The following is a 16,992-nucleotide window of genomic DNA, read 5'->3' as shown; positions in this document are numbered from 1 at the left end:
CGCCACACCTCATCAGGGTTTAAACGCGTCAGGGAGGCGAAGGGGGCGCGTGTGGGCTGCTTGTGAGCTCCCTGACGTTGGCTTGATGGATGGGATGCTGACTGACGATGCGATGTCACATCCTCGTTTTCTGTCATTACATTCAGTATGAGCTTGTTTGTTGATTTGCTTGTCTATAAGTGAGAAACTTCTTTTACCGTTGAATTGTCTGAAGAGTTAGAAGCAGTGCTCAGTTTTCTACTGAACTCGCTAGACTTGTGTGTTTGTAGTTGTTAATTGGAGCCACAGAAATGAAATGAGAAAGAAATGAAACACTGCACAGTTGTAAAACTGTTGTAACTCTGGCAGACCCGTGATGATTCTGTCCTTCGTTGCAGCCATCGTGAGGTAAACACACAGCTTTCAGATCTCAAAGTAATCCTCCAGGAATGTGCCCTTGAATAAGTGTGATTGGTTAATGGAGCCTCGCTGGATGAGGTTGCGTTGCGTTGGCGCTTGGCTGAACTGTTTTCCAGGGCTGGTTGTCCGGTTGGATCCCAGCAGATTTTCTGTTGGGCCACAGCCTGGTGGTTTCCCCATTAGAGGTCAACTATGACCAACAACTACAAAAATGCGGAGCTGATCCTAATTAAAATCATCAACACTAGAGTATATTTCAAGTGGTCCAAGTAATTTGCTCTTTCTTTAATACAGTATAGTGGTTTGACCTAGTTCCAACCATTCAGTTATTTAATGCCAATTTTGCACAGCTGATGCAGTTTTACTTTAGATTTTTTGTTGTTGTGCTTTGCAGATTCTTACTGAGCCCAAGCTCCACTTCACACGTTCTGTGTCAGTGTTCAGAAGCTAATTTGAGCTCTTGTTTCACCACGGCTCCTCACGGGGCCGTTTTCTACTGTAACCTTATTTTTTTGTGTCTGCTGGCTCAGGTAGGACTTCCATGAGCTTCCAGGAGCTCTAATAATGTGGTGCCACTGGCTGCGTTTCTGTGTGAATTATTGTCTTATTAGAAACCTTCACACAGTCCTTTAATTGATCAGCCTGGAGGAACCGTTGGCCCAGAGTGTGTTGCTGTGAGGACCCATAGAAAAACACCAGTTTGAAATTCACAAATTTTAATTCACTTCGACACTGGATGAACTAAGATTTCATTGGAACTGCATTTGAGTCAAACCCTGATTCCTGTCGTACAGAACAAACACAGTATTCTTATATAGAGCGACTGGAGCAACGATTAAGCGGTAGGTCGTCTGTTGGAGCATAGCAGCTGATGAGAAGAGTCAAACAACCTGCTGTTCTACTCACATTACTGCACCAAACAAAAACAGCTTCCTTGTTTTAAATACTCCTGTGATGATGAAATGAAATAATTTCACTGAGCTGCTCAAAGGGAAGGTAAAACAGCACTGATCAGTCACTTCAAACTGGCTCAAACACTTAAAGTCACTTGGCAAAATAACAAAGAACAGCATCAATAACAATTAATCCTTTTATTTACAGACATTAAATGTGAAGAACAGAGTCAAACCTGCCACATTTCAATAATGGCTCAAAAAGTAGATTGTCATCAACTGCAGCGAAAAGCATTACACCACTTCTCTGTTTGACAGGTGTTGTTTAGGATATTTTTGGGGAAACGGCTAAAAAACTGTCGTGACAACAACATGACAGGTCCTTTTTCTGTCCAGTAAAACTCAGTAACTGCTTCTTGGTTGGATTCTTTTCTTCCTCCTTTTCCGTACTTGTTACCCAAACAGCCGCCCGGTTCTGAAAACCAATATTTTAAAAGCATGGAAATAAGAACTAAAAATAGCACACGACGACAGCAATCCTAACCACAATAACAGCAATAATAACAATAATGATAATAATAATCATGGATAAAGATAGTAATAAATAGGGTTGGTGACGTTCGGAGTGCGGGTGGGTGTGGTAAAACACAAGACTGTGGGCACCAGTTAGAGAGAAAGGAGGGGAGGACCACCGCACATACAGTAAAGTGACTGATTGTTTGGCTGCTGAGTGTCCACTCTGTCCTTCCTTTCTTGACTGTCTTTATTCTTGCTACACGTGCAGAAGGTTCAGAGACGCGGGTCCTTCAGGCCACATCCTCACCCGCCCGGCCCCTGTGCCAGCGCTCGTATCGTGAGTCCGTTTTTAGCCTCACGGGACGGACGGACGGACACATAGAAGAGAAGCAAAGCTAAATCACATCCACAAGAGAGCGGCGTGTTAGTGAACAGTAAGTGCTAAGTGGGACTGGTAGTGACTGTGGTGATGGTGTAGTGAGGGCAGGATTTGAACGAGTTGAAACTCCGATAAAATGGCATCTGTCCACGTTCTGAGGCAGTTCATAGCAACGTCAGAGGGTCCTGAGGATTTCTAGAATTGTGGAGTTCTCAGAAGGATGCTTCTGTGGATGTCTGTGCTCAGACGCACAGTTCAAAGGGAAATCCTGCCTCCATGGCGAGTCTCTTGCACTTGGTTCTGTGGAGTTTGTTGCTTCTTTTGTCGGTTGGAGGCATAAGCAGCAATAGTTTATCTGCTAATGAAAACTGGCTTTCACAGTGGCATGACCGCTGCTGTGTCACAGAGCCCTGCAAACAAATGTCTGTTTCTGAGGTAATTTCAGAGTCTAGCTGTTTCAGCGACGTACAGCATCTCAGCTGAATGGTTTCTTGGTTAATCTGTGCCTGTGACAACGTTTATGTCTCATACAGTTTGTGTGCAATCGTTTTCCAATCATCCGCTTCCAGTTGGTCAAGTCTTTCTGTCAGAGCCTTTTCTTTTCCTGCTTTCCTTCTCTGTCCCCTCCTGTGTGCCAGTCTCTACCTCTGGTAGTCCGCCTGCTCTCTAGGACTGGATGATGAGCTCCCAGAGGCCATGCTACCACCGGACCGCCCATGTCCTTTGTCTTTGCCCTCCTCCGGAGCCATGTTGGTGCATAAAGATGACTGGCTGGAATTGGAGCTGGAGGAGGCAGGAGGACCCCCTGTGTTGCCGACACCTCCCTCTGTGGACTGGTAGATGTCCTCAGCTCCGTCCTCACTGGACTCTGGGTCCTCGGAACCTGAGAGCAACTCTTCTTCTCTGTATTCGCTGACGTCCACGCCTCCGCTGGCAGCAGCCCCCTCACCCAGCTCCTTGAGGCGACCGTGGTGCTTGACATGGTAGCGCTGGTTCTGGAAGAACTTGATGATGGTGTGTTTGGGCAGGTCAAGTTGTGCAGACAAGGTGTGGATGGCCTCCTGGTCTGGGTACAGGCCGACGTCCTGGATGAAGCTCTGCAGGATACCCAAGGCCTCCAGGGAAATCTGAATTGCACACAACAAAGGAGAGATGGAGCATGAGAATGTACCTGTTCAGTACTAAACACGACCCACATCTGAGAAAACAAAAGCCTCTACCTTAGTGCGCGAGCGTGGCTTCTTGCTGCTGCCAGTACCTCCCACTGGGCCCGGTGTACATCCACCTGCAGCTCCTCCTGCCATGTTCTGTGACCCGTCCTCATTACCTTGGGCAGATAGTGGTTCCTCACGCATTGGAGATAGTCTGTGCTCTTTTACTGGAGCAGGGGGTGGCCTGTGAAGTGCCTGATGAGAAAGACAGAAGAGCTGATTAACGGGGCACAGTGACCCCTGATCAAAGCTGGAGCCACTTCTAAACAGAGGGGAACTTTTTTATCAAGCCATGTAAAGCCATAGTTGGAGTGATACCATGATCTGTAGTTAGCTGCGTGCTTTTATTTTGGAGTTTTACACTTGGTGTCATCGGTACTAACTGAAACCTGCCCTGTTGCTCCACAGCATTAGCCAGAGCTACAGGGTGAACAGAGGGTGAGAACGACTGTTTCACAGCTCACAGAGTGTCATGGTCTATTAAGCAGCTCTGTGGCTGGCATTCACACTGTTGTGTGTCCGGTGTACCTTTGACCTAATGTGTGTAAGACTAGTAAAACGCCAACCACCTGTCTGCCAGGAAGTCTCTTATTTACGAACTTCTGACAGCCCATCACTTTTTAACCGGGCGCATTCAACTCCTCAGAGGGTCAAAGCATGAAGACAACAACCCGGTTTGAATCAGTGCTCATACATATCAGCCTCTTGTGCTAATTAAACACTGTGAGCATATAGAGGGCATCATGCAACTGGATGGCTCTTAACCTCACGGGTGCCAGTTCCTTCCTAAGTGGAGTTTTCATGGTTCTCCCACAGTCCAAAGATATAAAGTCGGGTTAATTGGTGACTCTATATCGCCTGTAGGAGTGTTCGTTTCTGTCTATGTTGGCCTGTGATGGACCGGAAGCAGGTCCAGGATGGACCATAACGGCTTCATTTATAAACACTCATAGAGCGAAGAAGGAAGGAGAGACATGTATTGTTGTGAAATGAATTAAGGTAATTAGAAAATAAAAGGAAACTTTTTACAGAATTATATGACAGTGTGTAGTGTGTAAAGTGTAAACTTCATATAAAACAGCACGTGTGACGTTAGTGTTGATTTAAAAAGCTTCCAAAATGTTTTTCCACAAGGTTGATAGTTAAAACTAAAACTTGTTTCAAGCTGTAATCATTAGATAACACAACAAAGTACATTTGAGTGTCATCTGCGTGGTAAATAATTGGCTAGTTTGAGCGAGTTTTAACAGAGGGCGACCACTTGTCATATTTGTTTGGTTACATTGTTTTTATTTGACAAGCAAAACATGAACCATTAACGCTACAGGCAGCTGTCAGATAGTTTTGTTAGTTTTAAGTAACAAAAAGTAAATATTAACTGTCTATTTTTCAGCATCTAGTCCTGTGCCCTCCAGGGCCAGTGTCCTGAACTGGCAGCTTCTGATTGGCTGAACCCACCTGGTCCAGGTGATCAGCTGGGACAGCAGGTTAGGGGTATGTAGCACGAGTAGCTAGGAAATGGGAAACGTGTCCAGAAAGGCCAGAAATGTTTGCTATTCTGATGGGTGGAAACCTCCCAGACACAGGCATCCTCCGGCTCTAAGGACGGGGCAGAACGCAGTGTTGGGAGAGAAAACTGGGAGTTCAGTTGTTTGTCAGAAGGTAGTGGCTGTTGTGAGAGCGTTGTGGTCGTGTCCCGCCCGGTTGCTTTAAGAACAGGGAGGGGCCTCCCACTGGAATGCCCAGCTATAAATCTGTGGCGCATTAAAATTAAAGGACCCACATAAAGATAATAGTCATTCGCTTTTCTCTCCCTCTCTTCAATAATAACAGGGTATTACTTAAATAATATTGAGGGCAAGCCAGACCATGAAATTGCTCCCATTTTATTTGTGGGGGCTTTATTTTCAGGGGGGTGACCAATTTACAGGAATTCACTAGATTTCTCCTTTTCCTTTTTGCTATTTTTCTCTCCCTCCTTCAAATCTTCTCTTTCTTTCATGCAAAGGCACCGTTTTAGACATAGAGACGAGGCTGAAAGAATGTTGGGAAGCCAGAGAGAGCCGCTGTCTGTCCCAGGCCTGATGGGGACCACACAGACGCAGACGTCCCCCATACAGACCTTCAGGAACACTCCATAACTGAGGGGAGGTTAATCATTGAGGGAGGGGATTGTGAAAGCCGTCTCGCCCTCCTCCACCCCCACACCCTTCATCTCTTCCACTCTTATTTGGGCCAACAGCTAGGACTCTTGGATCAATTGCCACACACACACACACACACGGGTTCATCGATGCAGAGGCCTGGTCTCACTCACGCTCTAATGATGATGTTAGAGAGCACGAGACGCCTCCACTTTCTCTTCCTTCTTCCTCGTTTTTTCCTGTGCTCACATTGTTTTCTCCCCTTCCTGTCATTTCCTCTTCTTCTCCCTCCCTTCTAGACTTTTATTTCCTCCCGCCTCCACTCAGGTCTAATGCATCAGGACACTAATGAAGTGGGCCTGTGCCAAGCCAACATGACTCCACGTCCAAATCAGCCCCAAACTGGTGGCTGCCAGGAGGCCCAGCCTCACTCCTCCACCTCCCTCATGCTATTCCTCCTCCCATCACTGCCCCTCGCTGCTGTGCCTTTTGCTTTTTGACCTCCACCCAATTACATTCTAAATTCTTCTTCTAGGCAAAATTAAATTAAAATGACACCGCTGAGCGCTGATGCATAAATCTCTTTTATTATTGCAAGCATTTTTATTTAGATTACGTTTGACAGTAATCAGTACTTTTAATGCAGGCGAGTCATGGCTTTGGATGTGTGGGAGCATGAGGGCCAGAAAATGATTAAACTGATGATCCTTTTCAGTAAATGTAATTTAAAGTTTGAGAGAAACACTGAGTCTTACTCATATGTCAAGGGAAGCTGACTTTCACCTCTGAACCTTTGGCCAAAGCAAATCAAAAATAGTTGTACTGCATCCAAAGTGAGCCAAAATGACTGTTTCTTAATCTTGTCTCGACATGGTCCGGCCTTTGTAAAGGACATGTTGTAAAGGACACAGTGATTCTTTTCTGACCGGTCATCCCTGTGGCGAGGCTTTGGTTAAGGTTAGAAAAACATGGTGGTTTGGGGAAAGGAAAGATCAGTCATTGCTAAATAAAGAATAGCACATGGTGACATTTGCGAAGGAAACGCTGAAACTGTGAAAGTAACTAAACACATTTTTATAATTAATATTATGTACTTCATTAATGTAGTGAATTAATGTACTTCCGAGTGTGTTTTACTCCATTACACAAATAACAGCTTCTTGCCTCAAACCAGTCAAACGTTCCCTAATAAAATTCAAACATTAGAGAAAAATCCCAAAAGTGACCAAAACACAACCAGAGTTGTGTCTGAGCTTTGTTTTCGACCTCCGTGAGGAGCTTCAGGTGGACCGTGCTGAAAGCAGAGCTGGTGGACGCACCGGAACAGACAGACAGACAGGTTCCAGCATTGACAGACACCTTGTGATCAGCAGCTTCTGACCATGTAAAGCACCCCCCTGTGCTCTTCTTATGGCATGATTCAGTATTCCTGAAAACCTCTCCCCCTCCAACTCTCTCTCTCCTGGCAAAGTTGTAAGTGCACTGCAGTAAAATGAAAAAGTTTTCTTTTAAACGTAAATCAAGGCAAATTACGGCACCGAACTATGAAAGAATTATAGAACATGAAATATTCATCTTGTCTTTAATGAGCTCTGGTCCTCCAGGGCCCTGACTCACTCACTCTCTCTTTCTCACTGTGTGTGTTTTGGTAAGGGGGTGGCCACCAGAGACACCATTAACACACAGATAAATATGTATGAAGGAAAAATCACTTTTCTGTTAGTTTTGTGCATGACTTCACTTTCTTGTTAATTGGACTTTTTATTTCCTCCTCTGTGTCCTGTCGTTCTGTTGTGGTTGGGATTCATGAATTTAGACTGAAAGAGTAGTTGAGTCACTGCAGGTCGGCCTTTTTTATAAAAATTATGTTTCTTTGATGAAAAGCTGTGCACACGTAATGCTACAGGCAGGCTGAGTGTGCGTTTGTGTGGTCATACGTGCGCATGTGCATTTTTTTATGTTCCAACTGTGTGTGGTATTCATTCCATTTATCTGCAATTAAACAATTAACTTAATTGTGGTTTGCTAAAGAGCCCAAACTCCACCCAGCAACCGTGAATAAGAGGCCACCAGGATGCGGGGGAGGAGGGGGGGGGCAGCTTCCTCTTGGAGTGATGAACAAGGACAAACGCTCATTCTCCATATGTAAGGAAACATACAGTGTATTTTACTAGAAACAGCACAAAACCAACAAGTTCAGCTGCTTGTCTGATCTCCAGTTGGCGCTGAACTTAGGTGGCCCATTGTCTTGTTAGAGAGATGACTTTCATTGTCTTCGCATCCATTTGTTACAGCCCTGCTTGGTGTGTCCTTGAGCAAGACACTCTATACTAGTTCCCACAGCTGCCCCCAGGATGGGTCAAAATGCATAGATTAAATTCCCCACTGTGGGATCAATAAGGTTCTATTATTATTATTATTATTATTATTATTATTATTATTATTATTATTATTATTATTATTATTATTATTATTATTATTATTATTATTATTATTATTATTATTATTATTATTATTATTGTCTAGCAGCCAGCGGTGCGGTGTGTCCGGCCAGTACAGCGTGAGAGGCGGATGAGGAGGATGAGGAAGGCGGGTCGGTGGCTGCTGCTTGTTCTAGTTCACCACTCCTGGGTCACACACATCAACACATGAACAGCCCCAGACTCGCAGAAAAAATCAATTTAGCAAAAACAATAAAGAAATTATTTATAATGGCAGACTGTGCCAAATTAGCTGTGGGACGCACTCGACTGCTGAAAGCGTATGAGTCGACGCTGCGGAACGGGAACGGGGCCCTGTCAGTCATGAGGAGGTGTGACGCTGCTGAGGTGAAGGCACACGGCGAGCACCTGCACACTGCAGACAGGCAGAGCCAGACTCTCACGCTACTGTACGTCTATTACTGCGCTGCTGTGACTCATTCTGTTTGATGTGTGCTCTGTGGTCGGCTGTTGCCGTTTTAAAGACCCTCTCGTTGTCCACAGACAAAGGGGAGCTCACATTACCAGCTATCAGTGTGACATTTTGTGTATGTGAGGCAGATGGGACACATGTGTGGTCTGTGGTGGCAGGCTGGCTGGAGCCTGAGGTTGGTGGAGGCTTCATCTGGGACGGAGGGGGGTTCTGAACACACACACCTCATCTCCCATTAATAAATCACTAGTGCTTCACCACAGTTCATCTTCCTGTGTGGGTGCTGGGGTGGAGCAGAGGGGGACAACATGGGCGTTATGAGGGATCGCTTTATTTTTAGTCTCGGTGGGACGGAGGAATGTGTTAATGGTGCCACCACAGCTTCCTCCCCATCTTCCCATCAGCCTTTAATACACAGCTGAATGGGAAGCGTGGAGGTGGGTGGAGCTGCCAAACAACCCCTGCCATTTATGTCGGCATGCTTAAATAGGAAGTTTTAACATTAGCCCGTTTATGATTTATGACATGGAATGTGCTAAATGTGGTGCACAATAGATCTGGAGGATGGAGGTTGAGAGTAAAGCTTTTACCAGCAGGATCTGGACTCAAACGCGCCTGCCGTAATGTAAAAAGTGAGCAGTGCATTCAGTGCAGTTCAACAGAATCCTCCCACGTGAAACATTTCAGGTCAAGACCTTATAGGCCACGATCTGACCTTAGCAGCACCGAGCCACAGTGCACAGAAGCAACTCCAGCAGAAGCAGCTGTGGGTGGGCCGTCTTCTGCCGCGACCCCTGTGATTATGGGTTTCATCAAGACGATGATGATGATGGTGATGAAGGCCTTGTGATGCTCGTGGTGGTGACTAAACAGAAGTTGCAGCGAGGTGTCGGCTGAGTCCCTCAGTGCTGCAGTGTGAGGTGTGAGACCAAACGTCTTTGGGTCATAGAGTTCACTGGCTGCTGCTTCATAATGTGGCTCTGTAACATTTAACTCCTTGGCAAATAATTTCCTACAGCGTTTTCTGGAAAGAACCATGTAATTACGGACAAAACAGCGTTAGCGTCTATAAATAAAGAAGGATTAGTTATTTCAATTATTTCCAAATGCTCAGCTGCAGAATCGTGAGACTTCAGTCCGAGGAGACGAGCTGAACCTGAAAAATGTGACGTTTGTGTCGACAAACAGTTCAGCAGAAATAAGGACTAAAGTTTCCAGTAATAACTGAATGAAGAGTAAATATTTACTGGGCTTTAAACTGAGAAATGTCTTTCATGGAAATTCTGCTGAAAGTAAATAGTAAACACAACACGTCTAATTTAACTCATAATTTTCCTCTATTTTCTCTTTAATCAGTCCCAAACTACGCTGGATAATGCAGATTTAATTAAAGCAGCCTGTGAAATAAAACATTACCTTAAACTTATTTTTATTTGTTCTAATAAGAAATTAATAAATTTGTCTAATGATGGCGTTTTGATTGTTGTTTGAATTAATCTTTCTTTGATGTCTGCGGTAAGAGAGAAGTAAGTTCAGGCCTCAAAGCTGACGATAAGTGTGACAGGGAACACGCCGTGTGTCTCCTGCATCGATCTGCTGCCTCCCTCCCTCCTCACCAGCTAATGGGGCATTTCCTCCAGTGCCACACCACTCAGCAACTGTTTACGCCTGGTTCCACTGGGCCACGCAGACACACAAACACATGTGCGAGCGCCACGAGATCAAACGCTGCTGTACACACTTAACGTGGAATAAATCTGATGAGTAAATAATAATGACAGGTGTGGTCTGGGAGGCGGGACACATTCACTTTGATACTGCCGCTTCATACTGTACATTCATACCGATCTATGTTCTGTTAGACTCACTGGACACGTTTCTCACATCAACACAAACCAAGTCACAAGGATCTTCTATATTATAAATAAGCACGCTGCCTTCTCTCTTTACTAATGCTGCCATGATTTAGGTTCAGCTGCTTGTTTAATATGAGTTTCTTAATGCTTGTCCACATAAGCACAAACTAACAGGCTCAACCCCTGTTTTTTAAATCAAACCTATTACAAAATAAGTGCAAATCATTGGAATGAGTGACAGCGTGGTCAAAACCCTCCCATCTGAGACGCAGAGAATGATTTAGTGTTTCATTCCCAGCACCAGACTGTGTTTCAGAAACCTTTAATGTCTTCTATGCAGAAAGAAGCCATAAAGTAACTAGTGAATAAAGCTGTCATGTAGTTGATGTAGAATGCAGTGAAGTTCTGTGAGTCTTCCAGCCGAGGGCGATGCCCTCCACCCTGGTACTGATGGATAGGAAGCGCCGCGCTGAGTGGAGGCTTCTTACCTGTGGGTCCTGGGGCAGGTGGAGGACGGTGTGCAGCCGCTCGGTGTGATGATGTCTGGACTCCTCCTCGTACGCCAGGTCTCTGTCGGTCTGCGGCAGGGTCAGGAACCTCCGGATGGTGCACAGGTTCTCCCACAGAGTGCGGTTCTCGGGGCTGGGGTTCTCTTTCCACCGTAGCAGCTCACACAGCCACCCCTGCAGGAAGGAGATACGGAGCTGCTCAGAACCGGGCACAGGCAGCGGTGACCGAGACAAAAGACAACAAGGAGCTAAAGACGTGAGAAGATCAAATCTGGCAGAGAAAGTTTGGACTAACTGTGGGAGAGGAAGAAGGGATGGAGAAGATTCAATTATATTTGCTAGACTGCTTCAGTTTGTGACACCAGCTGTTGTGTTCAACCAGCCACCTCGGGCTGCGGCGCCGCTAATAGCCTGATCATCGCTCTCCGTCCTTGTGGCCAGCTGCAGCAGATGGGTGCACTGAGCCGTGACCCTCAGGCCCCCGCAGGCCCACCGGCTCCGGGCCTCGGGACGCACCACTGTGTACATCACACACGCCTTCCAGGCTTTAGGAGGTGACCTGCAGGAGCATCGCGTGGGTCTGACTCTGAGTCTGACTCTGACTCTCTGACTGATTGACTGACTCTGGTTTTGACTCTGACTTTGACTAACTCTGGCACTGACTGACTGACTGACTGACTGACTGACTGACTGACTGACTCTGACTGACTCTGACTCTGACTGACTCTGGCTCTGCCTCTGACTGACTCTGACTGACTGACTGACTGACTGACTGACTCTAGTTCTGACTCTGACTTTGACTAACTCTGGCACTGACTGACTCTGACTCTGACTGGCTCTGATTCTGGCTTTGGTTCTGACTCTGACTTTGACTGACTGACTCTGACTGTCTTTGACTCTGACTGACTCTGACTCTGGCTCTGACTGTTTGACTCTAACAGGCCTTGACTCTGACTGGCTCTGATTCTGGCTTTGGTTCTGACTCTGACTTTGACTGACTGACTCTGGCTCTGGCTCTGACTGACTGACTCTGACTGACTGTGGCTCTGACTGACTCTGACTCTGCCTCTGACTGACTGACTCTAAATGGCTCTGACTCTGACTCTGGCCAACGCATCTGCAGTCGTCCTGATCATGGTCTGAATTAAAAAGCCTAATGACTGTATTTTATTTAGCTCCAGCTCTGGGGTTGTGGTTTGGTGGAGTTGCTGACGGGGACGCATGGAACAGAGATGGTATTCCATGTTATGTGATCGTATATTATCTCTTCAGTCTTTTCCATGAAGGAGGTACATTCTCTGACTGGTTGTTTGTTTTTAGACTGGGACTGTAAAAGGCCACACAGCGATTCAGATTCTAACAGTGAGTTTGTGATTTAGTTTTTGCTTCAAGCAGCACCCATCCTGACATTTCTTGGCCTCTGTCTCCCCAGGGACTCCCTCACCTGGCTCTTGTTGGCGGCCACCTTAGCAAACAGCGCCTGGGACACCTTGGCTCTCTTCATCTCCTGCTGGATTTCATCGTAGATGCCTGACGTGATGTTGACCAGCGACTCCAGCTTCAGCGGGAGCTCGGGGGCCGGGCCTGACGGCTTGGGCTGCGAGAGAGGAGCAGTGAGTACAGTCTGTACAGTACGAGGGCAGAGAGGTCTCGCGGCAACGCTAGTGGTGTGTACATGCTAGCAGCGGTTATCAGCTGATCTGAGAACAGACATGCTACGTTGCTCTGTATGAGCATCAGCTGCACATCTGCACTGCACGTCTCCACGAGTTTTGTTTACAGATCAAAGTCATTAAGTCCTTCTCTTTTGTCTTTCTTTGTTGTTTCTGTTTGAATGAACTTGTATTGGCTCTCAGAAAGCTTGTATACACAGTGTTTGAAGTCGTCCACAGGACATGTACAGACCAGCGAGCTTACATTCCCTCAGTGTAAACGATGCTGAGATAATTTTACATAGACATAATAAGAAAAGCACACGTTGATCCAGAGCCATGAATGGGCATTCTCTCTGACATCAGAGGCGGCGTCTTATCACTGGCGTTGTTAAGCATTGTGTGCACATGGAAAGGAACTTCCACAAACTGTAGAATGTTCTTTATGTTTACAGCAGGCTCGTATCGTAGCTTTGAAGCTCTCTTTCCATTAGAAATGGAATTTGTTTAAGATAAAAGCTCCCAGCGGCAGCTCCAGGTCTGCTCTGCCAGCTGAAGCTGAAGGTAGCTCACCGAGTTGGACATTTTGGTCTTGTTCTTCCAGATGGAGGCCCAGGTGTCAGGGGTCATCTGATCATCCAGGCTCCTCTCCCACACTTTCTATGCACATAAATGCACACAGGACACGCAGACTCTTACAACGCTGTCTGCATCTGTTAGACACGCATAGAGGCCACACTAACCTGTGAGAGGCGTGGAGCTCCAGGGTTGGAGGAGTTGGAGGCAGGAAGGCCGACTGAAGGGTTCATGGTGCGCTCGCGCTCCTCCTGGTAGATTCGGTCTCGTTCGCTCTCTGGCAGGTTCAGGAAGTTCTGCATGGCTTTGAGATTCACCAGCAGGGACTGTGAGGCTGTGCGAGGGTCCTCTTCCTTCCTCAGGATCTCCGACAGCAAACCCTAAACAACACAAACACACATTTCCATCCTTAACTTCTAAATCTTTACCGTCTAATACTTACACAAAACAAGTGTACTACAATACTTGAAAATACCTGATGTATACATTGTTTTAGTGGAACTACTTTTATTAGCTACTGAAAAACAAACCCCAAAATGAAAGCCTTCATGCACTTGTTTCTTCCAACCACATAAATAAAATCAGTCAATTCAAAATGATAAAATACCTGAAAAGACATCAATGGGTTTTTAGCATAAACTGGCCCAGACGATTATCAAAACAGTTTCTAATTAATGGTCATTTTAGATTTATAGATAGATAGCTAGAAGATATTTCACACTTTCATATGACTTTTGATAAATTCAAATTCATGTTGTTCACATCTAAAGTAACTAAAGCTGTTTTTTATAACTGAGTTGAGTAAGATAACCTACATTGTTTAGCAGGTAACAACCAAAACCTAAAATGTGTTATTGTCACCACTGCTTAGAATTAGGTTTTCTAAAAACATACAGTATAAATGTTTCAGTTACAGTTTCACTTCCAATGTTGAGTGTAAGCTTCACCTGTGCAGTTTTGTGCATTATCTGTTGGATGCTCCCTCACATATACACTGTTACACACAAACACGCAGGCTCTACTCAGTAAAACACACCTGGCCTCTCTAGACTGTCAGCCTCCTCCCATCTCCCTGCTCTAATGGGGCATGTGGAAACCAGTTGAGCACAGACTGAAAGCGTCAGGTGTTTGTGCTGCTGTGAGAGCAATGACCCAGCAGCTACTCTAATCCCACCCAAAATACCACAAGGTGGGTGACCACCAAATCAGCCAAAAAGGACATTTATCGTTATCGTTAGATGCTTTTTATTGCACCTGCTGACGTAGAGGAGGAAACCTGTATTCAGTTCATGTGGCTGTGGATGATCTTATGATGAGCTACAGCATCTCAGCCTGTGCTTCCTGCCACCTGACGCTATCTTTTCCTGCTGCTCCTCTGCCTGTGAGCCTTTCACCACCACACCTTCCCATCCGTTTCCTAACCATCTGGACCACAGTCTGACCTGTTTCCTACCTGTGTGCGGTTGAAAGCCACGCGGGCGAACACGGCCTGGGAGACACTAGCTCGCTTCAGCTCGTCTCTGACCTGCTGGTAGATTTCGGAGGAGACCTCTGCAGCTGAGGGGTTGCTCCCGGTGTGGTCGCCCCCGGCTTTGGATGAGCCCCGAGGGATGGGCGGATGGTTGAGGAACTGCTGGTTGAGGGCCTGGGGGTGCTGGTGTGCCAGCAGGCGGCTAACAGCTAGCTGCTGGTTGATGAGGTGGGCCATGGCGAGCTGTTGGCGAACCAGCTGCGGGGAGAGTTGAGGGGAGAGCAGGCCACCTGGACCCAGCAGGGGCTGCAGGGCACCGGGCGGGGGCGGAGGGGGAGGCGGAGGCACCTGGCCCGTACGGAGAGGAGGGCTGTGGTGGAGGGGGCCGTGCGGCGAGGGCTGTTGCTGGGGAGGCGGGGGCTGCTGGGGGGGCTGGGGCGCTGCCTGTGGATCTCCAGATACGGCCTTGAGGAGAGGGCTGCCGGCTCCCAGGTGAGAGAGCTGGGCCAAGCCTGACAGGTGGGGAGGGGGTCTCTGGCCCAGCACACAGAAGTCGGCCATGTTGTCTCGCTCTACTGCAGAGGAGAACAGAGGTTTGAGTCACGTTCAGTTCAGTACAGCTGATAAAAAGTCAATCAAAATCTCTTTGTTTGAATGAAGTAAAAACATAAAGTAGAGCCAGGACGATGTTGTACATCTTACTTTTGATGTCGGCAGCATCTCGTCCCGACCACATCTTCTCCAGATAATCTACTGCTCAGAAAAAGGGAAGCAGGGAACCAGTCAGAGGAGGGTTCTGATGCCATTAGTTGATCTAAGCCAACATAGACTACAAGTGTTTCAAAAACCTGGAAGATTAAATATTAACCACTTCAACATCATGACTGATGCAAACGCCATCAATGCAAGTTCATACAGTGATTTAAGAAAAAATCTGAGGCCTTGAGCTGAGATTGTTTTGTTGATTGCTCCTTTCAGGGTCAAAGCTTGTTATGGTGGTGGTGGTTTATATGACCTAAGCTTATGATTGACAGACACTAGAGCCAATAAGATGCATCCTTCTGGCAGCTGAGAAGCAGAACTAATAGTGGAAACGGTGTTAAATGACTTGATGGCCATGCAGGTTATGGTGGACATTATCTTTAGTGACAGTCAGCACAGGTTGTTAATTGGACTTTCTCCTTCTTGTTAAACTTACTTGGACAGTTACTGTGTTTCCATTTACTTTATGATGCAGAGCAGCGGTTGACATTGTGTAGCTCCAGTGTCTCCTCCACCCTCAAGGCCCAGAATCCAGAACAAGGCAGGATCCTCTGAGCAGCTCTGAGTGGTTCTGAACATCTTGCCTCCTCTAATATTGCAGACTACTACTGAAATGCTCAGCGGGCGCCTTGCATTATGGGTGATGTAGGTTTTCTAGGCAGCTATAACTCTGTTTCTGCCCCTTTGTGGGTGCACCAAAGTTACTAAGAGCACAATTATAAATAGGTGGAGCACTTTTGTAACGCGCAGCTGTAAATCGAGTTTGAGCTTGTGTTTATAGCTTATTGCAAAAGAGGTGAAACCATTCGAAAGAGTCAAAACAAACAGCATTTCATGTAGCAGAGTTTAGTTCTGCATTTCTGTCTACCCTAATCACTGTGTGGCCACTTGGGTGAGAGTGTGAACCCATTCTGAGCTCCGCTCACCTTTGATTTTCTTGTACTTCTTGTACCAGCGGCCAAACTCCTGGCATTTGGCAGTGGAGACGTTGGCGTAGTAGGAGCTGTTCACTATGGACGAAATCATGCTCTGACAGAGAGAGAGGGCGCCATAATTAATAACCAACATAATATGAAATGCTCACACTCACGCAACAACCACATGGCATGCACACGTAAACACACACGCACACACACAATAGAAATAGACAAACATTAATCATGACTGGAAGCCACCCATGGAAACTCGAGCCAGTGCAGTGCAGAGAGGGAATCTCCAGCCACACACACATATGCTTGCAATTGATGCTGCGATCAACACCCCCACCAGAGCTCGGCTTAAACACACGCACGCACGCACGCACGCACGCACACACACACACACACACGCGCGCACACACTCTCATAAATCTCACACACTAGTGATTGTGACACCGGGATAGAGTGCTAAACATGCAGCTGGAGAGTTTAACACGGCTGAAGAGACAGCGCTTAATTTTGTGGGTGGAGTTTGCTTGAAATGTAGCAATAATCAGTACAATGTATGTGGGGCGGTCTGTGTGTTATTGCCCAACGCGTCTCGTGAAGCCTGGTGAGCCTGGCACTGCAGCCCTGCAGCGTGCTGTAGCGGGTGCTGCTACCTGTGACAGGGGACACTCTTTGGCCAGAGTGCTCTGGTTCATCTCCTTCAGCAGCTCTTTGAGCGCGTTCCTCACCGTGGCGTGGTTCCACTGCTCACAGGGCAGGTCCTCCAGCTTGGAGAAGCTGCAGCA

At 46.6% G+C, this 16,992-nt stretch overlaps 1 protein-coding gene and 1 long non-coding RNA gene across 9 annotated transcripts in view; one reads left to right on the top strand and one right to left on the bottom strand.

The window, feature by feature from the left end:
- The window catches only part of LOC114847339 (uncharacterized), a 77,096-nt gene that overhangs the window by 29,057 nt on the left and 31,047 nt on the right, over positions 1-16,992 (top strand). For all 4 annotated transcript variants that reach the window (XR_008693491.1, XR_008693488.1, XR_008693490.1 and 1 more), the window contains one exon: positions 12,253-12,433. This is a non-coding gene — a long non-coding RNA (uncharacterized LOC114847339). The remainder of the gene's footprint in view (positions 1-12,252; positions 12,434-16,992) is intronic.
- The window catches only part of satb2 (SATB homeobox 2), a 30,988-nt gene continuing 15,094 nt past the window's right edge, over positions 1,099-16,992 (bottom strand). For 3 of the 5 annotated variants that reach the window (XM_029136930.3, XM_029136931.3, XM_029136932.3), the window contains 10 exons: positions 16,861-16,984; positions 16,208-16,310; positions 15,222-15,272; positions 14,502-15,094; positions 13,216-13,428; positions 13,046-13,132; positions 12,265-12,417; positions 10,800-10,994; positions 3,408-3,614; positions 1,099-3,314 (listed from right to left, as the gene is read on the bottom strand). In XM_029136930.3, coding sequence (XP_028992763.1) covers positions 2,829-3,314; positions 3,408-3,614; positions 10,800-10,994; positions 12,265-12,417; positions 13,046-13,132; positions 13,216-13,428; positions 14,502-15,094; positions 15,222-15,272; positions 16,208-16,310; positions 16,861-16,984 — 2,212 coding nt within the window. In that variant the 3' untranslated portion in view covers positions 1,099-2,828. The remainder of the gene's footprint in view (positions 3,315-3,407; positions 3,615-10,799; positions 10,995-12,264; positions 12,418-13,045; positions 13,133-13,215; positions 13,429-14,501; positions 15,095-15,221; positions 15,273-16,207; positions 16,311-16,860; positions 16,985-16,992) is intronic. The other 2 variants (XM_029136934.3, XM_029136933.3) reach the window with 2 other exon arrangements.

This window comes from Betta splendens, chromosome 21 (genome assembly GCF_900634795.4).
Source record: "Betta splendens chromosome 21, fBetSpl5.4, whole genome shotgun sequence".
Taxonomy (NCBI): Eukaryota; Metazoa; Chordata; class Actinopteri; order Anabantiformes; family Osphronemidae; genus Betta; species Betta splendens.
Note: the sequence above shows the minus strand (reverse complement) of the source record. Positions and strands in the feature narration are given on the sequence as shown.